The sequence below is a fragment of the Hippocampus comes genome, unplaced genomic scaffold (genome assembly GCF_001891065.2).
Source record: "Hippocampus comes isolate QL1 unplaced genomic scaffold, H_comes_QL1_v1.1 scaffold156, whole genome shotgun sequence".
Lineage (NCBI taxonomy): Eukaryota > Metazoa > Chordata > Actinopteri > Syngnathiformes > Syngnathidae > Hippocampus > Hippocampus comes.
The window spans coordinates 5,779,977-5,807,964 of record NW_017805744.1 but is presented as its reverse complement, the minus strand read 5'-3'; the positions used below and the strand labels follow the sequence as shown (position 1 = coordinate 5,807,964).

At 40.5% G+C, this 27,988-nt stretch overlaps 1 protein-coding gene and 1 long non-coding RNA gene across 2 annotated transcripts; one reads left to right on the top strand and one right to left on the bottom strand.

Annotated features, from left to right (window-relative positions):
- Positions 1-313: 313 nt before the first annotated feature.
- Positions 314-13,208, bottom strand: snx25 (sorting nexin 25). The gene is made up of 23 exons (XM_019884237.1): positions 13,069-13,208; positions 12,055-12,753; positions 10,802-10,886; positions 9,147-9,363; positions 8,169-8,341; positions 7,413-7,599; positions 6,964-7,034; positions 5,639-5,829; positions 5,356-5,487; positions 5,106-5,255; positions 4,887-5,012; positions 4,590-4,754; positions 4,213-4,344; positions 3,751-3,891; positions 3,508-3,621; positions 3,102-3,179; positions 2,711-2,794; positions 2,519-2,636; positions 2,257-2,323; positions 1,976-2,157; positions 1,713-1,813; positions 1,564-1,633; positions 314-1,446 (listed from the first exon to the last, which is right to left on the bottom strand). Exons 2-22 carry the CDS (start codon positions 12,397-12,399, stop codon positions 1,568-1,570), a joined length of 2,925 nt encoding a protein of 974 aa, XP_019739796.1. The 5' UTR covers positions 12,400-12,753; positions 13,069-13,208; the 3' UTR covers positions 314-1,446; positions 1,564-1,567.
- Positions 13,209-15,893: 2,685 nt separating this feature from the next.
- On the top strand, positions 15,894-17,170 carry LOC109524225 (uncharacterized). The gene is made up of 3 exons (XR_002169925.1): positions 15,894-16,322; positions 16,435-16,528; positions 16,707-17,170. It is a non-coding gene; the product is annotated as an uncharacterized LOC109524225 (long non-coding RNA).
- The last annotated feature ends 10,818 nt before the right edge of the window (positions 17,171-27,988 follow it).

The window sequence follows — 27,988 nt, the reverse complement described above, 5'->3', positions numbered from 1 at the left end:
TCATGGGGCGATCAACACCACAATACTCCTCAGCTCCTCCTTTCTTCCACACTGTATCAAGCGGTTTTCTACAATCACCAGGGACCTACCTGTATCTTTAAGGGAGTGGCGGGAAGTGTGACACTTCTTGGATCCAAGGGATGAAGGGCGGGCGCTTGGTACTTGCTTTTTGAAGAAATCAGTTTTGTGTGGAAAGTAAGAGACATGACTTGCATTCGTCTCCCCATCATTGAAAGCATGATGATTAGTCAAGAGCTTATATTTTTTCAGGCCATTTTTGAGAACAAAATACCACAGTGAAGGTTTTTTTTCTCCATTTATTTATTCCTTATATAAATGCTTTCTAAACAATTTTGGTAAAAATAAAATCTATCAATAATTATAAATAAAATAATCACAATGACTTTTACATGGCATTATATTGCACAATTATAAGCCTTTACTGTACAACAATCACAGAACAAGTGTTGCTCAGATTTTGTGTAGCAGGAATGTTGAGAGGTTGCATTCAACATATTTGTCACTTTACAAAGGCAACAAGCAACCTGAACCTCATTTGTTTTGCTGCATTGAATCAATGTCTACACAAATCAATTTGAACATGATGACTCAACAACCAAGTGTTTTACTGTCACAATTTGTTGCTGCCTTCTTAGCTTTAGATTAAGAAACAATCTTGGTTGTGATACAGATCTACAGATCTGCTGTTTGCTGCTAATGATCAAGGAGAAGGAGGTCTCACAGTCTCAATTCACACAAGAACAACGTTCCAGTCTTCTGGAATAAATGTGAACTGCATACCTGTAATTAGTCTCGTCTGAGTGAACATAATACAAATCTGTGTACTGTAGTTGCAATTTTTACCAGAATTAACATTAGTGCCTTTCAATTGCTTGCCAGGCCAACATTTTCTCATTTCACAGGCCAAGTTTTACAAATCAAATCAGCATAAGGGCCAAACACTGCTTTGTCAGTCTATCTTTGTCGGTAATGATCGGTTAACTTTACAAAGGCCAGCATAGCACATTTTTGTTCCCCCCAATTGATATTTTTTATGCAACCACTCCAAAAAAAAAAAGACTCAATTTTATTAAGATGCCTTTGTCGTCTGTCATTAGTGACAAAATAAGACTTTTGATCATGTCTCCATCACACTCAGATCATCTTCAAGGCTCATTGTGTGCTCTGGAGATACTATCACCTGTGCAAAGATATGTAAAAGTACAAGAAGTAGACTCTAATATTGACCTCATTGATGTTTCCAAAGGATCACGACATCATCTTCCCAGGCAAGGATAGGGAGCTTCCTGAAGTTGCCACTTATGATAGATGATAAAATAAACAGATGAATAAAGTCGCAATGCTTGAAGGTTACCACTGAAACAAATTCCAAACCCTGTTTTTCCAACTCTGGGTATCCCTTCATCTCACTCCTGGCAGCACATTCTGCAAGAAAAGACATATTTATTGTGAGTGTGTATGTGAGAGTGTGTGTCTGTGCGTGGAAGGAGGGGAGGGCATAAAAGATAAGCAAGTACAAAAATTATGAGTGTAAAAATGTACTTGTTCACATGTTCTCAACTTCTTCTCTGAGTTCAGAACACACTTCCTTTAGTAACATTTCCATCAAGACCTTTAAAGAAAAAAAAAATAGTTACACTTGCACAGACAAAAAGAAAAAAAAACCTTACTAAGAAAGGTAGTGTTCTTACATAGAGAAGATGTTTGTTGGCACTCGCTTCTTGTAGGGCATTGAAGACCTTGATGACTCCATGACGGGCATTCTGTTGGCCCACTAGATTTGCTAATGCATCTGACATACAGGAGGTAAAATGGGGGTGGGGGGGCTACCAGTTATTGTGCATCTTGCATTTCAGTTTCGAACTTAGAGCAATGTTAAAATCACAAAGTTAAATAATTCACTTCGCTCCTTCTCTCTTTTTGAAATAAAGACCTAACAATATTTATTTGCTACCTGGAATATTTTCAAGTAGTTTTTGTTGAGCTCGTTCCTTGGTTTCAGTGCGTTCAGCATCAGTTCGGACATTGACATGTGGTGCCAGAATCCCGTTGGGCCAGAAAGTGTCCTTGAAGATATTGATGTAACACACCAACATCTGTTCAGAGAAGATCCAGTTCACTGTGTCCCTGATCTGTCTGCAGTTGGGCAGGACAAAAAGTTCAAGTGGATATGCACGATACCGTGTTCAGAATTACATGTTATTCATATCATTTTGACTTTCCGCTTGTACTCACTTGTTGATAGTTCGTCCAAATGTCACCTGGACTAGTGCAATAAGGGTTTTCCTCACCCATTTAAACACTGAGTGAATGAACAGAAATATGTGCATTTAAATTAAGTGTTCATAAACAAAAGTAGAGATTTACAGAATTAATTTTTCCTTCTGAAGTAAACGCACACCTCGAACAAAAGCTAGCCTGACATCAAGACAGAATTTTCAAATTGATAAAGTGTGACTAAAGCGACAAAATATGATGCAGGAAGTGTTGCACTCACTTCCTCTGAGTTCAAATATTTCGCCAATGAGCATAAAGCAAGGTTCAGCCAGTGCATCTCTCCTTCCGTCTGTCTCATCACCGTAATCTGACAAGTCGCTATCGTCGTCTGCCTCCTCCTATAAACAGCAATAACAGCACATGCGGCACTCACAGTCCAAATGATGGCCAGGGAGCCTGTATGAGTTGGTACCTCTGTATGAGAAAAAAAATCCCCAGGAAGTTTCTCCAGGAAAGAGGCCAGAGAGAAAGAAGACTTTTTCTGAATGGACATCACCTTTAAACATCAGACAGGAGCACAACATGAATGGACTATATTGCTTCTGTCATACAACACCAAATTAATACTACTGGTACTATATATTAAACAAACAGCTCTTAGTAAAGGTGACATCTTTCATCACTTTAGAGTATCACGATCAATTCTATGAAGGGTCGCCCTTGATGACACATTTATATCTGTTTTGAAAAAACGTATTAGAAATTAACTCTAAAAGTTGGTGTGAGCTAATAGCCACAGAAATGACAAAACTGATTTCGTACATGTTGCTTCTTTGAAAGAAGAATGAGAACAAATTGGTTACCTTTAGGTGTTCTGGAGACGGACTGAGGAATGCATAAAGTGCTTCTGACTGACACAGTCGTTCATCTGTCAGCAGACGCTGCAAACACATGTACGAAATTTTATGAACTGCTCAGCGACAGTGTGGCCACTGAGCTGCCATGAACCAAACAAGCTCAATCGATCTGTTAGACTGACTTGAAGTGAATCTATCGTACTATTAGAATTTTTTTGTTGAATCTTGGCGAGCAGTTTATCTTTCTGTGCTTCCTTCTGAAAACAACTAGAGTTTAAAAAAAAAACCCTACTTAAATGTGACTAAAGAAAGTTGTTTAAAAAAAGCACTTTAATTCTTAAAAGAATAGCCATGTAGCATTCTAAATACTGGCCTTTGTGTGACTGTACATCATATATATTTTTTTATTTACCTGTAAAAAGGTATTGAGCTGAGTTTTGCTCTTATCCAAGAACTTCTGGTCAATGGATTTGAAGGGAAGCTTGCTGAGGGATGGTAATTGGAGTTTCTTCAAAGATGGAAAACACTGAGAGAACAAGACTGTAATTATTAATGGTCGCAGTGATATTGGACATCACCATTATCGCCACAAGTAATGACTTGGCAATATATTTCCACATGATCACTAGAATTAGTGTGTTTGATTTTGTGTTACCTCTGTCAGTTTGCGGTGCAACATATGGAATTCAGTAAGTTTTCTTTGGACGCTCCAGCGGCTGTTCACTGTCTCCTCACCTTCCAACAGGTCGACACACACATTGTAACAAGCTACAGTTTCCCCGCCTTCCTCTGTAGCCTGAAAAAAAAACAACTCATTTTGTCAAAAATTATTTTACCATTTTAAAATGTCCACGGTACACATTAATTTTCACAAAAACCTGTAGCATTCGATGCTTAATTAGATAGCACAAAATAAAAGACACTCTGGGATTGTACTGTTTGTGGAAAAAAAACCTGAAATATTTGTCATGCAATCAGTCAAGCATTTGCCAGACCTAATCTACCCAGTGACATATTTTTTCTTGTTTCTTCCTACCCAAAGAATGATGTGGGGCATCAGCTGGCTAATTGTGATAAGGTATATGATAAATCAGAAATTTAATCAAAAAGAAATTACTTCAGCAGTGGTAATTGTAGCCCTCCAGTGACCCAGGTTTTCACACCACCAGTCAGTCCTGGTGATATGTCGCTGAAGTTCACTGTGCTCTCTCTCCATGGCTGCTATTTCTTCTTTTAGTTTGCTCACAATCTAGAAACACACAAACAGTTTAGCCGGCATGCTAACCGACAGCAAATGTCAAGTAAAAGCATTCATAATTTCAAAGATTTCAATTTTTTTGACACAATTTGCTTTCGCAGGCCACATACAATGATGTGGCGGGCCGGGTCTGGCCTCCGGGCCTTGAGGTTTCACATCTATCTACTAATTCGATCCATACCCTCACAAAGCTAGTTAGTTACAATAACATTAATTATTTGTTAATATTTCCTTACCCTTTTATCTGGTTTGGGTGCATTCTGAATAGAGCCCAGGGCTTGCCTCTTATACTCCAATTTGTCATACAGCTGGCGAAGTTTAGTGGCAGCGTAGCTGGCCTGTTCATTGATTCCTTTACTGCCCTCATCACACACCTCCTCTCCAGCATCTAGAGCCCGACACTACACCACAACACAAACATATTTCTTGAAGACGTAGAACTTGAAATGTGCACACCCCCAAGAGGAATGTACACACCGAGGCATGTGCAGATATTGTGCATTCATCGTAAGAATCCGTGCAGGTTTTCTCACCCCTTCGTCCTTCTCCTCAGTGCGACACTGTGACTTGCTGTGCTGCTCATCTCGTTTGATGAGCCTTTCGTAGAGATCCGAAACCAGGAAGGAAGGGTAGTAACGCTCCCTCATTGTCTCAGCCACCTAGAAATTGGCAAGGACAGAACTGACCCTGTAGAAGAACATTTGGACATTGCATGGCTTTATTGCTCATAGTTTTAGGAGTAGAAATTTGACCTGTTCCTGTAGTCTCACAAAGACTTCAGTTCCTCTGTTTCCTACTAAACTCTGTTGGATCTCCTTCAACAAAAACTTCTCCACCGGAATCTCTCTACTTTCTACAAAGAACTTCTGGTAGATTTCTCCAACAATTTGGGGCACCTCATTCTGTTGAATACAAATGCACAATGACACACACCCACGCTAACTGTACTTTATTCAAACTTTCGTTGAGTTAGTATAGTCAATATTTGGTTAAGTGCGTCACCTTGTTGGCAGTTTTCAGTGTTTCCACCAATTCCCAGAAGCTTATCAGAGCTCTCCTATCAACTCTCTCCATGTAATCTCTGAAATGTTCCCTGTAACCTGGATTGCACATGATGTCATCGAACAGGAGAATCTGAACATGAGGAAAAACGCTAACATGAGACAAATGGGATTTGGTCCAATGAGATAATCATAATTCAGGCTTTATTCTGTAAAATGAGCCAGAATGATTGGTCAGAAATGTACAGAATATTAATAATAATAAAATTTAAAAAAAAGAGTACCCTCTGGCTGAGAGGCTCATCACTGTCATCGGCTCCTCCATCTTCATTGTTCTCATAGTTTGGTCCACCTAGTAGCCGGATTCGTTTCTCACATTGTTTCTTAGCAACAGTCAGCTGATTGATATATCGTTTCATGTCCCTGGCCCTTAGCAGGTCTGCCTTCATGGCTGCTGATTCTTTGCCTTTACGCTCTGGGAGAGACAGAGACAAACCGAGGGAGTGGGATCAAATTACTTAGTGTGGCGTCAGTGTCACATCATGGCAGGTTCAAAACCCAATTGCTGACCGAACTTCCTTGAAGTACTGCAGAATTCTGCAGAATAGATTCAAAATGTAGAAAACCCTCACACATTTTACATGAATGTGAAATCTTTTGTCATCAGATTCAATACCAGGATGTGTTAAGAATAGAGATCACCAAGGGGCAGCAAGTAGAACAAAATGAATGGGACATTGTGAACACTGGCAGAGATATATAAACTAAAGTGTTGCATATTGATATGCACCCCTTTCCCACTTATTGTGAGAAACCGTTAACATGAATATTATCTTCACATAAATGATTAGCATGAATAATTTGTAATATTATTCAATGTAATTTGAGCACATTTGTTATTTCAGCAATGTGTATCAAACTTAGCATTGATCAGTGCTGAAGTCGTAGCACTCAGTTTCAAAAGGTTTGGTGACCCCCAGTGTCGTGCAGTTTCCTCTCTAATAACTAGCCGGCCGCCACTGGATGAAAGCAGCAATCAATTGTACAGCTTTTGATCAGTCACATTTGCAAGTAGCAACGATGCTAACGCTGTACGTAGATCATAACTTAAAAATTATTAGCGAATTTATTATTTCTGATTGGTCCGTGTCTTAATAGTTCACTGTTTTATTTTATTTTACATTTGTTGTACAGTAGAATGGAAAAAAAAATCGGTTAACATGTTTAATTATTCTATGGTTATCTTAGTTGTCAGTACTAGTGTTTTAAAGCTGGCAATTGAAAAGCAATGAAAAAAATGGTTGCCGGTCTACTGTACTTTGCTCAACTGGTCCATGACACAAAAAAGGTTGGTGACCACTGCATTAAATCACTCATTTTTGGATTGTTCACAGATGCCCCAAATTTTAAGGGATTCTTTATGTAAACATATTCACAGAAGCAAAATATTACTAACTTTGATGAGGCTAACGATTTACGTTCAAAATTTAGTAAAGCTGACGCGATAAAATTTAACAGCACAGAACCAGAAGTAAGCCAAATAGCCTGACTGAAGTTGAGGGGGGAAAAAAAAACCAAAAACATCTTGATGAAAAGCAACAAATAGTACCTTTCTGTTTCTTGAGCTGTGGCAGGCTGCTGATGGTGGTGGCATGAATAATTTCTACCACTATCTGATACCTGCAGGGAGGAAAGGTTGTTGAGTAAATCGTGTGATGTCTTTGGATCTTTAATACAGTACGACTAAAATTACATGAACAATCATTTGATATCTTTTGCAACCTAATGTAATGAGAAAGTGTTGAATCTGAGTAATATGACTGAAGTTAGCAAATAATATTGGATTAATGAGACAAAACAGCAATATGACTTTTTCTGTATTGAGCTCTCTCATATTGCCTCAGACGCATAGTCTGCTCCCATGGCAACAACAGCCCACAGCAGCAAAAAGATGAGCTATTAACACTGTTTGCTAAACATCTTTGCGTAAACTGCACTCAGTATGTAAGGACATTAGGATCAATTGTGCATGTGCTGTGCATTATTTCAGTGTCATGCCTGAGTTGTTTGAGGAAAATGACATCAGTGGAAGTTGATATCAGTTTAATGAAGTCTTCATAAGAGGCAGCATAGGTGTAAGCTTTCTTCTGCTGCTCAGCCTGCTGCTCCCGCTGCTCCATTTGAGATAGCAGCATCCTGTTTATGGAGTCGGGGTCGCTAAGAACCTCCACCAAAGGCTTCAAAACTGTAGTACACACACGCACACACACACAAAAAAAGTTTTTTTACAGACTTTTTGACTTAATTGTTTTTAAACAAAAAAGGAATCTTTCGTTTTGTTTAGCATGCAACTACTGTAAGCAATGTATCCGGATCATGGCCGAATTTGGTGTGGTGATCAATTACTTCCGCCTCATGTTGCTGACTTCTACAATCCAGTGGCAATTGTCTGCTAGTGACTCCTTTGTAAAGGGGCAAAACAATGATCCAGCTGGCCATGTAAATAATGCAACTTTCTACAGGTATTTAATTGCCGTTACCGGCCCTGGAGATAAGACATTCTAATGCGGTTTATATGTTGATCGCGTTGTCTAATCACTGAAGAATGCAATAGAAATCTTGGAACAGTAACTTTAGTCAAACTACTATTTTCAAAATACGAATGCATTAGATTACTAGCTACTCAAAATGGCTGCTAAAATTGAAATCAAATCAAAAGGCACTATGCACCTTCTCGAAACCGCATGATTTGATTTCAGATTTAGTTTTAACAACTTCTAAGTATTGCAGTGACTGATAAACAAGTTGAAATACCTTTCGTAGTGATCACTTCTGTGAGGCAGCAGCGTAGTGTGTGAGACTTTGCATCCTTTTGTGGCAACACACATAGCAGCAGTATTCTGGCTACGCAGCGAAGGAAGGCCAGCTCTGACTCCGGACTAACCAAACATGGATGGAGCGGAAATGGCCGAGCTCCTTCATCTGGTCTGTCCACACATAAAAGACACACAATGAAGAAGGAACAGGACTGGTTCTGTCATCTTGACATGAAGTACTTCAAGTCCGAGTGATATCACTACCAAGCATCGCATAGAGTTTCGGTAGAAACATTTAATTCCAAACCATTTTCACAAATGGGAAGGCAGTACAGTAATATTAAGGCTTCCCTGGCTTTATATGATAATGAAACTAGTTGATAAGTGAATACTTGGACTTTGTGTTTTGGTGACGTGTGTGTCAGCACAAAGTGAGCGTCGATGATCATGTAATTTCTCTCCACTAACATAAACAGAGGAAAGAGTGAATGAAAGCGGAAAAATTAGGTGACAATTACTTTATTACATTCGACCACCACACTCCACCGCACCACTGTAAAACAAACTTTTTCTTGTAAGTTTAGTAGGGGTCAAACTCATTTTTATAACGGGATACATCACAGTTACGGTTTCCTTCAGAGGGCCGTTACGACTGTGCACGCAAATAAATGATTGCCTCATATTACACTCAACAAATTTATGAATAAATACTTTTGATTGGTAAACAATGCTTGCAACATCTCAATGTTCTTAAAAGTGAAGCTAATTTGTTATTTTAGCAAGAAACATGAAGTCAATGCACATACCGGTAATTTGATTTCGTGGGCGACATGAAATGATATGGCAGCCCAGATCTGGCCCCCGGGCCTTGAGTTTGACACCAGTGGTTTACTCTAGCACACTACCTTGCAGGTTCTGTACATTTTTCATTTTTGTTTGTTTTTATGAACATAAATGAATTGGTAGAAGTGTGTACCTTGCAGATGCAGCCTTGAGGCCAGTGAAGTGTGTATGTAAAATTCGGATGGTGTCATAACACACCACGTTAACAAGATCTATATCGGCAAGTCGACATCTCAACTGCCCAATCATCTGCCACCAGTCCTCTGACAGCATGGAGTACAACTGGCCCTCATCGCGACTCAAAGGAATGTACCAAGACAGGATGTAGTCTCTGTAGGCATAGTCCAACACTGTGGGTAGACAAAATGTCTTAATCAAATATATTTTGTGGTTGAAAATACAAGCTTTAGCACATCTGGGAACAGAAAATATCACAAGAGACAGTAACCTAAATATATATATTCACATCAGAGTTGACACAAATTGCATAGTGATACACATATTTAACAAGTGAATGTGCTTCTAGTTAGCCAAATACGGTCTCTCCAAAATTATTGGAATGGCAAGGTCAATTCTTTTGCTTCTGTTGTACTGTATACCGAAGACTATTTGGATTTCAGATCAAACGATGAATGTGACACAAAAGTTCAGAATTCCAGATTTATTTCATGGTGTAGAGGTGTTGAACAATTTAGGACAAAGCACCTTTGACATTAATTATGAAAATCTCAAATCATCAGACACTTCCATGGTCGGCAAATTATTACCATCGCATGAAAATTACATATCTGAGTCTGGGCATTATGATGGCATTTTCAAAAGAACAGCGTGTCCCAATATACATCCAACGCCCCCATTCACTGACGCCCATGCTATTCATACCCACTTGATGAATTTTATCCACACGAATTATAAATACTGTTTATTATTGTTGTAAAACACAATACAAACGGAAGGTTGGGTCTCCAACTATAATCCGATCGAGACCTTAAAACCTGGAGATGTATTTATTGTGGTTACAATGATAACAAGAATACCTTGACAGTAGTAGTATTTTTTTAATGATAATAGTATTTTTTCCCAAACACACGCAGCAGGTTTAAATACACACCCATTGTGTAAATAAGGAAGGCAACTGATTCTTAGTTTCGCAACTCATTTTGCAGGCGTGTTAAAATAATGTCTGGTTGTGATGACATGGGGGAGCAAAGATCCATCACTCAGCAGTTTTTTTAGAAGCTGAGGTTGTTGTGACATTTAGCAGAGCCAGTTGGCATTTGCTCAGCATAAAGTTGTAACACAAATAGAAGTCTACTAGTAGTCAGAATGTGCAATTTTGTTCATAGTCATACGACCATCATTTGGGTGTAGAAAAAAAATTAAAAGAAAATCGCTGATTAAATGATTAATCATTTCACAACAAATTGAATTAACTAGTGTGTATGCAAGATGAATTATAGAAAAGAGGATTGTCAGGAGTGACATTTTACTGAAGTGCAAATACACTGATTTTATGCTGGAGTTAACATTTAAGATATAGAAACACGGAAAAATACATTGGCCAATTTCATTTGCAAAACATTTATCATAATAAGAAATGCAAGAAACACAGCAAAGGGAGTACAGTATACGGAGTAGATCTTCCTGAAGAGAATGATGAATACATTTTGCTACAAATATGCGTCTGCTATAGTGTCTTTAATGATATAAAGTTTGGTGATGTACAACTTTAGTTTCATCCTGCACATTGCCACACAAAAAAATAAAATAACTAAATTATTACTTTACCTTCCTTTAGGACTTTGTCCAAATTGTGTGATACCACGACCCTCCGACTCTGGCTCAATTCTTGAACTGGGGCAGAAAATCGAGTCTGGAAAAACAGTTAACATCAGTTCATTCCCTTCAGTCTGTGACAATGTAAAAGAGCAATATAAACATTGCGGGAAATGTGCTCCAGCGAAAAATGTACAATTGACAATGTCTTTAAGACTGAAAGTAAAAGAAATATGTTGACCTTCTTTTCCACAGAAGCAACATGAATAAGACACTGAGCAGAGGAATGAACAAACAAAGCCACTGCTTTACCATAAAAGCAAGACAGCGGAGACAGTATCACTTTTCTTAGAGTGATTCAACCAAATTGCACAAGCCTGTTCTTTGTTGATGAATGCATGTGGTCCCTTTTCATACAGCAATTTCAGTAAAAGCCTGAAGAAATGTATACCGAGCTCATTGAAACCAATGCATTAATTCAGTTCAGCACCACATGACGATATCCGACATCAATACTTGTGTGAACATTTTTAAAACAGCTTTTGCAATTATAATATCTGTTAGTTTTAATCGGCACGCCAACCAAGGTACATACAATATGTGTTATTTGCAGTGGTGTAGAACGGCACTGCATTGTATGTCTAAAATCTACCTCATTCAACTAAGAGGGGCACAATTTTGACTGAGTCTGATGCTGTGTAGGTCTACTCCACTGCAAACTACAACAACATATTTATAGGTAAATTTCTACAGATTATATTAGAACTCATTAGACCAGTGTTTCCCAACCTTGACTGAGCCAAGCCTATTTTACAATAGAAAAATCTACCAGCACACCGACACACAATTTGTCATAAAAAGTATGAATACTGAAATTATGATTTACTTGTAAACTGACCAACCCAATGTGAAACTGTGCCCGTTGAATCAAACAGAAAACTAATATACAAACAGGAAGCCATGACTTATTCTGTTGCATGAATGGCAACAGGTGGATAGAGAGATATGTTGTACCCTTTGCCATCCATTGGAAGAGCATTTCATTGTTCTGCCTAAACGAACATAGATATATTTGTAATTTATCAATAAAAGTTTTTCATAAAATTGGATCATTTCCCACAGTACCCCCTGACCATCTCCAGTGGCACACGAGTGAGCCAAGCACCCGGGCTGGGAATAACTGCAATTGATTGTGCAAGTGTACCGAATGTTGTGGTTGGTGGAAGGAGGGAACCTGTGTCTTTGAGACACTAGTAACATCTTACCATGAGCTTGTTGAAGAACTCCAGCTGTTGGACTGAATGTTTCCTGTGTCTGTCAAAGCAGCTGACTTTGAGAGGACTCTTCCTGACAAGCAGAACAAAGCTCCCAGCCAGGAAACACAGTAGGGCGAATGACACATAAATGAAGAGCTTCAAGAAGAAAGAGGTAAGGGACAAGCCTCCCCATGACAGCTGGAACACTACTGCTGCCACTGCACCCAGAAAGAAAGCCGGGACAAACCGGAAAGAGGAGCTAAGAGGAGAGGAAGAGCTGGCAAACATGGGCCCCTCTCCTGCACAGCGGCTCCCTCCAGTCTGTTTTGTTGTGGTAGATGAGGGGGTGGGCATACTGCGACCCCACCATCCATATACGTGCCACTGCAGGTTGGGCAGAAAAGTTGATTCCCTAGTCCAAGTGCCGAGTCAGAGAGGTAGATCCACTCTTCTATACCCACAACTACAACATTGTGTTGAAGAAGCGGCATCCCCGCTCCGGCATCTCCAGACCGACCTACTCCGCTGTGTGCCCGGCTCCTAACACCGGCCCGCCCGGCGGCGGCCACCCAGCACCATTACTTCAGTCATCCACAGGAAGGTCTTCCAGATAACACCGCGGTTGATCTTGAATGATCGATAGTGACACACGTCTTGCTGATTAGATACCAAGCGGAAATTGATGCACGAAACCACAAGCACCGTCACCTTGGAGACAAATGGATAGAGGTAGCTTAGTGGCAGTGCTAAACCCGAATAGCGCGAGGCTAACACACGATGTTAGTGAAAGTTGTTAACTAGAATCAACATGACATAAATATTCATGTAATCATTCGCAAACTCATTTCCGAGTTTGCCATGAAGCTAACTGCAACATACTACAATACTTGCCAACTAGCCTCTTTTAATAAGCGATTCAACACCAGCTAACATTAGCGAATTCAATATCCTTTCAAATCAACGGTCGATTTTACATCCTCACGTTCTTCCTCAAATAAAATTTAGTCGAGCGAATGCAATTACATTTCAACGTTTAAAAAAGCAGCCTCGATCCAATGAAAATTTGTATGCGAATATTAGTTTAAAACAAGCTGTTATTTTTCTTCGAGCTCCAGCTGAACGACAATCTGTCTGAACGCACAGGATTGTCAGCCAATCAGCTGTGTTCTTAGCGCCAGATGGTGTGTCTCTTTTAAGTGTCGGCACACTCCAAGCGGACGGGACAGCTCCTTCTAACGGGACCGTAGATTTGCTCAGCGGAAGAAAAAAAAACTGGTAATGGGGAAGCGAGTGTTATAATCAAGTGCACACAAATGAGAATGTTTGTGTGCGGCATTGCCCACACTGGTCCGAAATACGACACAAACTGGCAAAGCACCGAATTTTTTTCTCTCCTGGGGCTGGGGGAGTCACCGTTTTTAGTGTGTGTGTGTGTGTGTGTGTGTGTGTGTGATGGGGGGAGAAAATAATGGAGATTATCGTTTTTTTTAATGAAGGGATGATAACTAAGCACATGCATGTTCGTTATAAAAGTACTCGTCGAACTTCTTGAACCGAAAGCGCAAACTAAGACTCCGGACACCCTTACCCTCTCCACCCATCCCAAACACAGACGGAGTACAGGTGCAAAATAAACATGTAAGAAGAGATTGGATTAGAAGAAGTTCTTGATATTTTAAAAACAACTGAAATGAATCCAAAATGTAAAATGAAATGCTCAGGATGGTGTGCGGAGTGGCTTTCCTGATTTTAAACAAGTTTCTCACGGTGCCATAGCACCCCCCCCCGCCCCGGTGTAGCGCCATGCCTGGATCAAATTTGCGTTTACAAGGGGTCCTTGGGATTTGTAGTTGAATACTGTACTCCCGTCCTCATTACATTCCATCTATAAAGGCAATAAGCAGCTCTTGGGAAAGTGTCTTTACAGTAATTGCTAAGCAACGAGTCTAATATTCGTTGGGAAAAAGGTCACAACAACAAATATAAAGTTCAGTGCTCAGCGTCTGTGGGGAGGCGTGGGGCGGGGCGCTGTAAATTTCAATATACTGTATATCCATTTTAATCCAGTAGATGGTGGTAATGTTCCACGTTGTTTGGTAGTATAGTTGTCTCCATTTGACACTTCATCACGTCCATCCGTACATTTGCACAGTTTGGAAATCCATTATTGATTGTAATTACAGATAACCCAAACCCAGTTTTCATGTCTTTCCTGCAGCCTTCCCAGATGAGAATGTATTGTAGATGTAGATTTAGTAGCAAATCTATGGAAGAGGATTAGGGCCAATGAAGAAAAAAAAAACAAGGTTGGCAACATTCTGACTTTTATCTCAGAATTCTGACTTTAAAGTGAGAATTCTACGGAAGAGAATTAGGGCCAATGAAGAAAAAAAAACAAGGTTGGCAAGATTCTGACTTTTATCTCATTGGCCCAAATCCTCTTCCGTACAAATCTCAGGCGAATCATTTCGAAACCAGCAAGCCAACTGCAGTAGTATCTGCATTTATCTCAATAGCAAACCAATCTAATTGTTACCTGCCTTAATCTTGCTCTTTTAACAGAATTTGATAAATCTTCTTTGATCAAATACAACCACTGACCTCTACTATTAAACATATTGTTAATTTCTTGTAAAAAATTCTTGCTTGTTTCCAACATAATTTCAAATATAGCGGCCGCTATGTTTTTCACGTGCCCAATGCATTGTAGGATGATAACGTGATATGGTTGCCGCCCACAGATTTTATACTGCATTTGAGGAAGGTGGGAAGTCAGATTTTTCCACTGGTTAGCACATCGGCTTTGATTTTGAGATAAAGCAAGGGGTTTGATTCTGTCCCCAGCCTTCCTGTCTGGAGTTTGCATATTCTCCACGTGCAGTGCAGACGTGAGTTTTCTTCGTGTTCTCCAGTTTCCTCCCAAATTCCATGGTAGGTTGATTAAACGCTCTTGACTCTCCCTAGGTGTGATTGTGAGCGTGAATGGTTGTCTACAGTATGTGTGCCCTGAGACTGGCTGGCAACCAGTTAAGGGTGTACCCGCCTACTGCCCGAATTCAGCTTGGATGCTTGGATCGGCTCCAGCATGTCCACGACCCTCGTGAGGATAAACTGTTCAGATAATGGATGGATGGTCCAAGTTCCATCCTCAAAGCATTTGAGGCGTATGTCAACAACAAAGATGGCTGATTCCAATAAATTGTTTGTTGTTCTGGTTCATCACAACACATTCTGAGCTCCGGCAAACCTTCTTCATCATTTCCTCCATTATATAAATAAAGGAATATCTTATCTTCAAAGCATTTTATTCATTCACACAGTCAGTACAAATCATGTTGTGTTAAGTGAACAACTAAATTAATGTAATAATAAATAAATAAAGCTAAATATATGTTTAGAATCTTGTCAGTTGTGTTTTGCTATTAACGGTCTGGGTCTCCCTCCCTGGGGTTGCCATTATCGAGTGACATCACATTGAAGTTGGTCCGTGAACTCGGGGTCCTTTTTTTTCCGACTTCAGAACTTCAACCTCACAGTTCAAAGAGATCTTCTGTCTTCTCGTGCAATTCCCCTTGTCAGGAGTTCGAAAAGTCCCACCTACCACCTTCCTCGGATGCAGCATTTTATTCACCTTATTTCTGAGGGCTCTCACGGGGAAATGAGAATGTGACTTCCGGTAAGAGATCTCAGCTAAAATGTTCCTATTTGATACAGTTGACTTGGTTTCATGGAGTGATGTATTTGCATGTTTTTTTCACCTCCTTTTTTAAGCAATCACTAGTCCTCGTCACATTGAAAAATGTCTTGCACGGCTTGGGACTTTGTTGCGCTGCTGGTGGTGAAAACGTTGTGAACTAAAGTGGGCAGCTCTGAGCCCTGAAACGCCAAAGCTGAAAGTCAGTCCCACTCCGGCCCTGTTGACCAGCGTAACAGTTAGCAACGGTACAATCATCCAGGTTGTTGTTAGGAAATTGCAACAAAGATCTGAAGTCTTCAAAGACAATTCCCTGCAAAGACATAAACTTGAGCATTGTGAAATGCAAATCGTCAAATTATAAGTGCCACATAAAGCAGACAGCTACAAGTGTCAACAAAGGGCAGCGCTCCGGTTCACACAAAACATAATCTTCTTCTTTTCATCCCAAGGCGATTCCTTTGGTGTGAACGGGACCTTAAAGCCACCAGGTAGATAACACATCCTAAGAGATAAAGCATACATTGCTGGATTTTCCCCGTGCAGTATGGACACGCAGAGCTCTCATCAGCAGAGAAGGGGGGTAAGCTGTCGCTTTTGGGAAGAGGTCAGGCCTCTTGCAGACATTTCTAAAGCAGATTAACCTGATACTTGAATAAACAAAAACAAAAGTGATGAATCCCCAAACATCTCAGGGTTGGCTGGTCACTCAAACATTGGGCCTATTGATCTCCACTCAAGCATGCCACGGGACGAGTTCCTTCTATCACCAGGGGCCCTTCTAAACAGGTAACACACACAGCCTAACAAATGGAGTAATGACTTCTCTGTGATGGTTTGCTGTTTTAACAAGGTGTGGGCCATAAAATATCTCTTAGCCTAATGATGAGGCCCACTTGATTATCAATGGAAATCCAGCAACATGCTGCTCGAGTGTGCTGTGTTTTGTTGGTGTCTTGTCACGCAGGTAAAGATGAAACGACAATGAACATGCAGTATGTTGTTCGATCACTTCCTCCTAACTTAACCAGGAATGTCATCACACTAAATATGCGCTTTAATTCTTGGTCAACATTTCAATGGAAATGTGTATAGATAAATCACCCTAAAACCAGATTCACCGCTGTACCAGCGACTGAGTCTGGTCACGATCACATCAAGCACATTTCTGAGGCATCCAGTGGACATGGTTAAAACTCGGGGCCGATCACATGACTTTCAGCTGATTGGTATCGGCTCAAAAAGATTCGATTTTTAAATTTTCTTTATTTCTAAAGTCAAGCATAAAATTGTTCAGTTCTTTTCATTATTTGAACCACTGTTCATTAACAGCCATATAAAAGGTTTCATCTTGAGATACCTTCGTTCAAAATAAATAAATAAGATAATTGAAACACTTAGGATGTGGTGTTCTTTTTTCCTCTCCATTCCATTGTATTGCAGAGGTGTTGATCGGTGTCACGTTGCGAGCAAAGCGGAAGGGACCCCGCTTCACTCGCAACCAAGGTGATCTAAAGGATTCCCGAAACAGCAGACAACAACAAGAACTCCGTATGAAAATAAGATTTATTTAACAAAAACCGCACCGCAAAAACGAGACAACAGAAAACGCTGGCAAAAACGAGTACCAGGAAAAGCACGAAAGAACCGAATAACAAAAAAACGCTCGAACGAAGGCAAGGAGAAAAACGATCTAGTCGCAATAATAATACACACCGAGAATACAAACTACGAATACTAACTCGCGCACAAAGGCGAAATGCGAAAAGGTACTACCGACACAATGGGCAAAGCAGTGGCACGGCAAACAATTCTCCGGCAAGTGAAAGTACGAAAGCCGGCCCTAATAAAGCCAGTGCCTGATTACAAATGGGTAGCAGGTGTGCATCCGGCCCGAAAACACCGTCTGCCGCCTGCTGTCGCAAACGGGACATGACAATCGGGACTCGGTATCAGCAGATACTCAAAATCAAATGGCTTGCACTCTATGATTAGCCCCCATTGCATTGAAAAACATATTGCATGGCTTGGGAACTTGTTGCGCTGTTGGTGGTTGTACCAACAAGCAGGATAAGTTGAATCGGTGAATATAAGACCAATGTTTTGAACTGGCATCCTGGACCAAGAGGAGAGAATGTTGTGATAAACGCTAGTTTGCAGCGCCTTTCTGCTCAGAGTCATTTAAAATGTGAATATGAGATATTTCTTCAATTTTCACATGGATGCAATATTCTTTGACCTCTTGATACTCTGCCACGTTTTATTTATAATACCAATTGCAAATTTAAAGAATAAATGTACGACATCTGAATGCAAACTCAAAAAATAAATAGCATATGTTAAGCACATTCACTGTGTCATCCCAGCCACCCGACTAAAACATTTCTGGCTGTGCTTTTGACTGCTTTGACTTTCATTTCATTTAACACTGAACCAATTCGTCAGCGTGGGTAAAGGTTTGTGAAGCTATATTGTATTTATTTTTCTTTACAGGATCTGCATATTAAAAAAAATACATTTAGGTAAGAAAGAGAAACATTAATGATTTTTCACCATTTTGGTCTGTCCCGTGGCTCTATTGAATGATGGCTGATTGGTTTAAAACAAGGAAGATGAAGAAGAAACTTCTGTTCTCCTGCCTTGCCACTCAGTGTAGAAGGTAAGTACCGTAGTACAATGCAGGCAAATGACAGGGGGCGTGTCAAGTGTTATTATAGTCGATGCTGTGAGCCACAAATAATAAATGGCCATAGATTAGACACCCCAAAAAGAATCGAAATAGAGAATTGTTTGGAACCGGAATCGTTCAAATTCAAATGATGGCCAAGCCTACGCTCCACTATGTTTTGCTCTCAGTCATTTGTAACCCTGGCGCTGACTCCTACATTTCCAATAAATATTCTGCCGTAATGCTACATAATGGCATTTAATACGACCATTGACTGTAAAAATTTGATATTTCATGCTGCAGTCTAGGGTGCAACCAGTGCGAGAAATGAACAGAGATAGTGTGAATGTAGTTCAAAGTGGATAAAAACGGCAGAGGTAAAAAAAAAATGGCTGGTGGAAATTCTGTTTAGCTGGTAACTTTAGAGAGTCAACAGCCAATATGATGACCTCTGATCAAAAGAGTTAATTTAGAACCCTGGTCATAAATGTGCCGGATTTTTCAAAGTGCAACTTTGAAACTTCGCCAAGCCAACATCTGCATCAGCTGCCTATGCAACATTGACGCACTCTCAGCGGCCACATCAATGAGCGCATGTCATACCGGCTTACGACCTATTTTCCATCCGGGATGTACTTCACTCCTATAGCGGTTTGGAGGTCTATCTCTGGCCAGACAGAAGCCAGTTTCGCCCCACTTACTTACGCATAAGCAATGTGCAGCTGATTACTTTCTGCCACTAAATGTCTGAAAACTAAACCAATCGCCACCAAAATTCATGTGCACATTCCTACTCTTGTCCAGTTCAACCTGTAAAAATATAAAAATGGTCGACACAATATTTTGATTTTGTGGAGGTGATAACGGCTTTTCCTCTTCGGAGCTCACATTTAATCTCAATAAAATACAAAATATTGTGCTGATGGCTTTTATATTTTCACAGGATGGAGGGGACACGAGTAAAGCTGTGCATATGAATTTTGGTGATGATCAGTCACTGTTTTCAGACAGTAGGTAACAACAGAATGTGACAAAGTAAGCAAGGAAATAATATTATACATACATACATCCTTCCTTCAATGACATAGTCAGGCTGATGTTTGAAACAAGCTGTCTCCGCCCATAAATAATGGCCGTCATTTGGTCCACTTTACTTATTTTTTTGTTGTTTAATGCAGTTCATATTCACACTGTAGTTTTTGCAGGTGAACTATATTCTGTAAACACATTGCCGCATGTGACAATCGGTGCACTCATTGGACTGAAATGATGAGGGCAGTACAGAGAGCACAAACATGCAATTTTTTACATGCCGCATTCCTGCTCTGCATATTTGTGCTGTTATGAGAGCTTCAAAATAATTTTGAGTGTCAAGAGCAGCTCATTCATTTCGCAACGCTATGTTTCTCAATTGTAGAACAGTGTCGGCAAATGCATGCAGTAACCCGCAGGAGCGTGGACTCTGCATGCTTAGACCCAACAACTTGCTGGCAGCGACATGGCTAAACAGAAGACAAATGATCAGGTATGATCTGCATTTAGTACGGGCTAATATTTTCCACGGTGGCTTGTTCAGCCCAAAAAGTCACACGTATCCTGTTTTGGGTGCAGATCGGCAGTGGGTTGTATTCAGATGTGTAGCGAACCGCACCGAGTCAGTTTGTAAGTGTATTGGGACCACCTCAAAAAGTGGGTCTCAGTTTGGTTGCTTGATCTGCACCAGGATTCATTTGTGTGTATTCACATCTGCGTCAAAGGTCCAAACCAGTTTGGGAAACGAAGCCTGGTCCGTTTACAGTGGACCGAACAGTACAGGTGTGAATACATCCTTACATACACACCTATTATATAACTGCCAGTGTTCATCCCGATCAACAGCCTCTTTAATGAAACCTATTGATGGACAAAATGCAAATTCTATCTGATAGAGGTGTTAAATCCAGGTCCAGAAAGTAAACCCTGCCAGTTTGTCTTTAGCCAAAGGTTATTCTACTCAACAGACAAGGAAATGAGCTCTAAATCAATTTCATTTTCAAAGACCGATGGAGATGAAACCAAAATGTAGTTCATTAAGTAAAGACTGGGCTAAAATCGATGGACATTTTAGTCCCCAAGCAAAAACGAGATGAAAATTATAAGATTTCTTGTCGTTGATCATTTAGAATTGCATGTGCACACTTGTGCAACCATATGAAGTGTTTTATTTTTACTTACCGTCTCAAAAAGGTTAAAATGGAAATGTTTCCTCCAGAGCCTGCCATTTGAACAGGGGTGTGTATATCCATTGTATAGTTGAAATTTACAGTCAGAAGAAACTGACAGAAAACACTTAATGTATGAAGCTCGCTGAAATGCTAAATAGAACGGTACAACTTTTTATCTGGTATGCTGTGGGGCACAAGTATCCGCTGACATCACATACATTGGTGTATAGCAAAGAGGGATAAGTGAAAAGTTCCTTGACCGATAGCAGGCTTTGGAATAGAAGAACTTCATTTCAAGTAGTTCTGTCTGCAATTCGTCCTTGAACATGGGCAACAAAGCCAGGCTGTTGACAGGAAACGCCACCACCACAGTTGCACATACAAAGCAATACTTAACCCGGTCACGAGCAAATCACAACAGTTTCAATGTATGCAAGTCATTGAGGGGATATTAACACGTGAGAACATATTTACCTCAGGAAAAACAACAAACTAAGCACACCTTTCTTAGAACTTATCTTCTGAAGTCTGCAAAAAAAAAAAAAAAAGTGAACCATCAAAGCTTTGTCCTAAAAATGTTTTGGTCAATATTCTCAAAGAAAATACAATAACTGTGCATCATAACATTCGTCACATCCCCCGGATTGTTTTCTCACGTGGACTTTACCAATACACATCTGATGTGACACTATCATCTGGGTCTGTTTCACACTGCATTGATTGCAATTGGATTGTGGTGTGGCTGCCAGGTAAATATTAACACTGGCATTGACTTCACTATGCCCAAAGCTGTAAAGATGTTAGTTAATAGCTGTACAGAGATCCAGCTATTGAATAATTACTCAAAGTTAATGTTTAATATCTCACTGTGCCTGCGACCAAACAGGGGGGTCGTTAATCCTGCACAATACAAATACAAGCTGCGCAGCACAGTCCTTCTACATACACTACCATGCTACTGGCATCTTTGCAAGTGTTATTGTACTCAAAGGAAGTAGATTTTTAATGAACAGTAAAGTTTCCACTTTATTCTATGAACACCAAAGCATGTGTACTTTGTAGGAGAACTAAAAAGAAGGTCAAACACTGTATTGAATTCCCATTTAAGCAAATAAATAAACAAGGCATGCTGCAGCTACATTTGTGAGATCAAAACACAGACCAAGACTGCTGCCATCCCACATGCTCCGGGCTTCCGCATGCTGGCTCTCTCTTTTTTAAGACCTTCAACAGGCATTGAATGTCACCTCTTAGAAGCCAAAATACTGTAAATTTGGCACATGCGATCTAGATTAAGGAAAAGCCAAAGGACAAGAGCAAAGAGGTAGACCTGATTCAGCTGATTTAGTGATGAAACAGACATGCGACATCATAGGAAGGTTGTATTGTAACTATTTTCCATCCATTCAAAATGTCCCTTTTCAGAGCAGTCGTTCTGATTTTTAAAACACAAGTAATGATATAATTGTATGCTTTGTATTTGAGAAAATATTGTATAGACTTGGATGACTGTGAAAACTGGATTTAAAACATTGCCTGTAAAGTGGATAAAGCTTTCGTGATGGCATTCAGGAGTCCCGAAAGAGATTCAGTTTGAATTTAGAGTTCCATCTTCAAACAGACCAAAAGGGAGTATGACAGGCGTGACATACTGTACTTTATCTGAGAGGCCCATCATGTCTGACATGAGACTGGCTGCAGCCATGCATGCAGTCTCTTGACAGGACATTGAACCAATGAATCATATGCACAAGGTGCAGCACGCAGGGTCAAAATCTGAGAGGTAATTCCTGCAAGGATGGGTGTGTGGGTGTTGTGGCGCTTGTTTAAAAGGTAAATGCAGGTTATCAGGTCCATTCCATCCGCTGTTTGCCTCAGAACTCTCACATTTAGAGAGGAAGTCAACCCCCAAATTTTCCTGACAATAATATGTTCTATGGGCCTTCACTAGTCTAACTCCTGCATTTTTAATTGCATTGCTTTTGTGGAATATGAATTAAGCAGTAAAATCCAGCTGTTTTTAGCATTCCGTAGTCTAAAGGGGCAGCCATTTTGCCACTTTCTGTCGGCTGAAAATGACTTCACAGTGCATCAGGGCTCACGAGACAACCAGTCACGGCTCACCTGTTTTCTGAAGCAGGGCCATGATTGGTCATTACCTGAGCTCTGAGCAACTGTGATGTAATGTTCAGTTGACAGCGAGTGGCCAAATGGCCGCCCGCGAGATGGACAAAAACGGGTACATTTTACTGCTTAACTCATATTCCACATACGCAATATTAATCAGAATGCCGTGTTTAGAGTCGTGGGGCTGCATAGAACATATTGCAAATATTTTTTTCACCTTTAAAGCAGCATTGTGGTCGTAATGCCATACTGCTGATCTGGGATTACACAATGGTGATTATTGCCACAGTTTACACAGGTGCTAGTGCTTTCACTGTGGGTGTTGAACCACTTTAACTACACATTGCTGACATACAACAGACAATTTCTTTTAATTGGTGTTATGTGTATTAAATGATCACAGCAACATCACTCAACATCAGCAAACCAACATCAACCTGTGCGATATACTGTAAGTATGGCTTACAAATGTTGAAAATGTTTATCAGTCATTAATTTTCATTTTTTACGTTACTGGCCTACGGAAGGATGTGAGAACGCTGATAAAGTACCACTTCCTCTGTGCCTCGCTCCTTTTCACCAGAGAAGGAGATTTACAACATGATCCCTCAGCTAATTACGGAAGAACTCTTGAATGCACCTCGCTGTTGCCATCTCAGCCCATGAAAAGATCCTCATACACTTGTAATTAGAACACACCGGGGAAAGCCCAACCGCAGGCCTGAAGACATGTCTGTTATGTGTTTTGCAAGCATTTCACTTTTTGAACTTGAGCTGGAAAGATACCAGCGGTAATACAGAGGGAATCAAAACAAAAAAGACACACCTCAGGGTTCAAGTCTTTAGGCCGAGTTCTGAAAGGATGGATCTGTCTATCAGGAGGTGTGTGTGTGTGTGTGTGTGTGTGTGTGTGTGTGTGTGTGTGTGTGTGTGTGTGTGTGTGAGAGAGAAAGCAAGAGAGAGGGAGAGTGAGTGCTTTCCACAGTGACACTTCTTCTTTTCTGACTGGTATCGTCATGGTCAAACCCATCACAAAAGGTAACCTGAGCCCAAATACCACTTCGCAAGAAACTGTAAAAATAAAACATGTGGGTCTGGACAGAAACGGTGTCAATCTTCAGTTAAGAGGTTTTTGAAGTACAGCCTCTCGGCCAATCTTGACAAGTACATAAATCATGCGCACGGCAGTACCACACACGCTTACATGCACAAAGACGAGAACAATAAGATAAGATAATTGCACTTGACATAATGAGGATTTCAGTGCAGCAATCTCACATGAAGAAAGACAAATCAGCTCCTGGAATACATATGCATTTTTTAAAACAGAGCAGCGAAGACATACAAAAAATAACAATGCATATGCTCCGTGGCAATGATCCATGTTGACTTGAGAGGTATGCTGTAAAAGAAAAAAAAAGGAAAGGTTCATGAAAGAAAAAGGGCATTAAGAGAAACTCCAGACAGAATTCATTTAGTATTTTAGAAATTGGAAGACTTTTTGTGAAAAACGTTCAATTGTTTTTTTTTTTGTTTTTTTTTTTTGTCATCGCCGTCTAGTCCATACAATTGGTGTTTCAACAATTCTGCCACTTATTTCTGAGCGTTATGAATACATGAAAAGTATGTTTGTTTATCTGCAAAGCGTAATGATATTTTCAGAACCGGAGTACCCATTTTAATGATCTTTTTGATGGTTGTGCGGGCTGCAGTTTAATCTAAGACCTTGCAGAGATGCGAAGGTTTGGCCCAGCAAAGCTACCTTATTCTGTGTGTGAGTGATAAAACCTCAAAGCGAAGCTCTTATCTCTCTATACAGCTATGCATGTTTACATCCACCTGCATGTAGTGCAGGAGATAAAAGCCTCAGACAAGTTTCACCCTGTTTGGACAATTTCATACTTTAAATGGTGCAAGTGTAGATTCAAAAGCTTCATTCATTCAGTCAGCCAGTTAGTCAGTTAGTGAGTCATCATTTGTTCATTCTGACCAAAGCAATGGATGGTGGAAAAACATATTAACATTCTGATCAAGTATTATTCATAGGCATGTCTAGTTCATTTTTGGGTTACTGAAGCACCTAGCGCCCCCCCCCCCCACATACAATGCCATCCTTTCATCCCTTTCTAAAGCCCCTATCCCACTGAGCGGCGAACATTTGTGAATGTTTTCGAAGGCAGGGAATGTTTTGTGTGAATGATTTGTGAGAGTTCGTTCAAGGTTGCAAATGTTCGGCAAACGGTCGCCACATGTTCGTCAGACGTTTGCCTGTACTTTTCTTGTCGCAAGTGAATTTTGAACACGTTGCGACAAGAAAAAAAAAACCCAGGAAAGCTGTTAGTGACATCTGGTGAAGGTTTGGTGAGCACTTGCGACCTTGAATGAACCCTGACGTGCACACGCATTTTGCTGTCTTCGCCAAGAAGTCGCAAATGTTCACTGCTCAGTAGCATAGGGACTTCAGAGATTCAATAATTTTACCCCCACCACAATGACAAAACAAAGTCCCTCTTGATTGCAGAGGTAGTTCCACTGCCTTTTCACAACTGAATGGAATATTGATGAGGGAGTTTCCCCCAATGACTTGTCCCTGCACGACATCTTAATGATGGTCGTTTTGCATCCCAAATGAATGGCACCAATTATGATGGTGGAGCATGCTTCCAACGCAGAGCATAAATAGTAAATTCAGGCTGGGCATTCCGAACCAAGCTTTGTTGCACGAACTGATTAAATCTTTTCCGGTGAGAGGCAAAACATCTTCTAAGACAACCTCAGCAATCCAGTTGCAATTGATTCAATGCACTGAGAAAGAAATGACAGACCGCAATGATATTGTCCCACATTGTTTTTATTTCACCGCACCATGTTTGTGTTTGTGTGAGCTTGCATGTCATGTGCGTGCATGTAATGTTGTAAGTACATTGTTGTCGCAGATGCGCTGCCGGCGAAGAAGATCTGAGTGTCTCAAAATAGTGGTGATGAGCTGTAATAAATTGTTTAATAAAGCATTTAAAAAATTCCCTGTACCAATAATTTAGTGATGATGAAGCGTGGGGAAAATAACACGAATCGAGTGATGGACTGACAATGACAGATTTGGTCAGCTTGAAATAATAATGGACTGATGATGACGGACGGGTGGCCTGATCATTGACAGATGATGAATGACGGACCAGCAAAATTTACTGACGATAACACGAACCAGGTTTAGGTCAGAGTTAGATCAAATGGTCTATCCTAGAATGATGCGAGGTGGATCAACGTATTAGTTTTATATGTCATATTAGATATAAAACACATTGCTTAATTATCTGCCTGTTGGTTGATGGTACAGAGAGAGTGAGACGGAGAAAGCAGGTGAGGAGACTTCGTTTGCTGTATTACTATTCAGTTTATTATTTCATCATTTTATGTCTTGCAGAATTTGTATTGGTCTGTTGTGGTGAAGAATAAGCTGAGCCAGAAAGCGAAGCTCTCAATTTACCGGACGATTTATGTCCCCACCCTCACCTATGGTCACGACCCACCACTTGTGACCGAAAGAACAAGATCCCGGATACAAGAGGCCAAAAGGAGTTTCCTCCCAGGGTGTTGGGTCTCTCCCTTAGAGATAAGGTGAGAAACTCGGTTGTCTGGGAGGGACTCAGAGCTGCTTCTCCTCCATGTTGAGAGGAGCCAGATGAGGTGGCTCGGGCACCTGTTTAGGATGCCTCCTGGATGCCTACCTGGTGAGGTGTTTCGGGCATGGCCACCAATTTGAAAAAATTTCAGCTTTTACAGAATGAAATTCTCAAAAATGTCATTACTTAAATAAAATAATTCTGAAGCCTGCATGGGGCTGTCGGCTTTGCATTCCCAAAAACAATAATTTAAAAAAAAAAAAAAAAAAAAGGAATGAAACAAAACCTGAGTCAACATTGCACTGACTTGTTGGGAAAGACGTACTCTCTCAGCGGATGACAGCAAGAACAGCGAGAACAATTAGTCAAGAAACAAAAAACAAGATGTTCCTTTTTGGCCCGAAATGTGGCATCAAATAGCATCACTTAGTTTGCTTAAGGTGTTTACAAATGTTCAAAGTCACGCATCCCAGATGAATAAGCCATCCAAAGAAAGACAGCACGCCTTCAGACAAGAGTAATCTTCTCACGCTGACTGATAACATCTTAAAAGGTGCCTTTTGACTTCATGCTTGGTGTTCCCCTCACACAAACACAAGCTTTACTGAACTGAGCTGACCTATCTCGAGGCAAACCCAAACAAATTTAAGGCCTACGGCTTCTGATCGTGTTTGGGTAACAAGGTGTAATACATTCTCAAGTGATCTGTCACTGATTGAGAATGGCCGATTCAGGTTTTGTGCCGTGTCCTTCAGCTCCCTTTGTTATGTGACACGGAGATGGGAAGAGTAAGTGTCACGAGCCATCTTGGGAGGCTTGTCCTCTCTGCCTCTGAAAGCATTCCCAAGCTTTTGTTTCCTCGGGAAGATAGAGAATTGTGCAAAGATAGTTCTGGGTGACTGCTCTGAGTGTCATGGGTGGGGGAAAAAAAAATCTGGTTTGTGATTTGCTGCAGGGAGACATTTAGGAAATTGAACACTTGAATTAAAAATGGTAACCAATTAAGCATTTTTTTTAAATTTTGCTTTGCATCCACAATCCCAGAGTGGAACACACCTGCTTTTTGGTTGACATGAAAGTCACAGGAACACATGCACATGCCAAAGTTTCATCCGAGACTTCGGCACACCAAGGTGCTCCAACTTCTCATCAAGCGCTCTCAGTTTGGCAGGTACGGCCCTATAATGACAAGATATTTTTGACTTCAAAGCCTTTTAAGCTTAAATGGGTTGAAGAAAAAAAAAGAAAACCTTGAAGATTCCAGCCAGGTCTCACCAATACCACACACCTTAACTCTTAGGGAACGCCCCCCCCCCCGCCTTCCCTCCCTCCTGCCAGCTCAACCTCTGAGCTCAAGTAGATGTTGTTAGACAATACAGAGAATTCCACAGAAACACTTCATACAGAGTGGCAGTCCCAGAGATGTAATCCAATGCCATTCTCAGGCTTCATAATGTCCGCAGTGATCAGGGGGTGGCCAGTGGGACAAGTCTCGACATAGCTGGGTTCAAACGACTCCCTCATTCTCGAAAGCAACGCTTTGTTCCCAGATCAATCCGGTCCTTTTCTCCCTCTGACAAAGCCGCAACGTTTAACAGCAGGATTAAAAGCCCCGAATCCCAACACT

What these genes read in the sequence shown, in the direction of transcription:
- snx25 (XM_019884237.1), bottom strand. Translation starts at nt 12,399, where the DNA reads ATGCCCACCCCCTCATCTACCACAACAAAACAGACTGGAGGGAGCCGC. An exon ending in GGACAAAGTCCTAAAGGAAG is followed by an intron (nt 9,364 to 10,801) that starts GTAAAGTAATAA and finishes GTCTACCCACAG; the next exon opens with TGTTGGACTATGCCTACAGA. An exon ending in ACAGCTCAAGAAACAGAAAG is followed by an intron (nt 5,830 to 6,963) that starts GTACTATTTGTT and finishes TGTCTCTCCCAG; the next exon opens with AGCGTAAAGGCAAAGAATCA.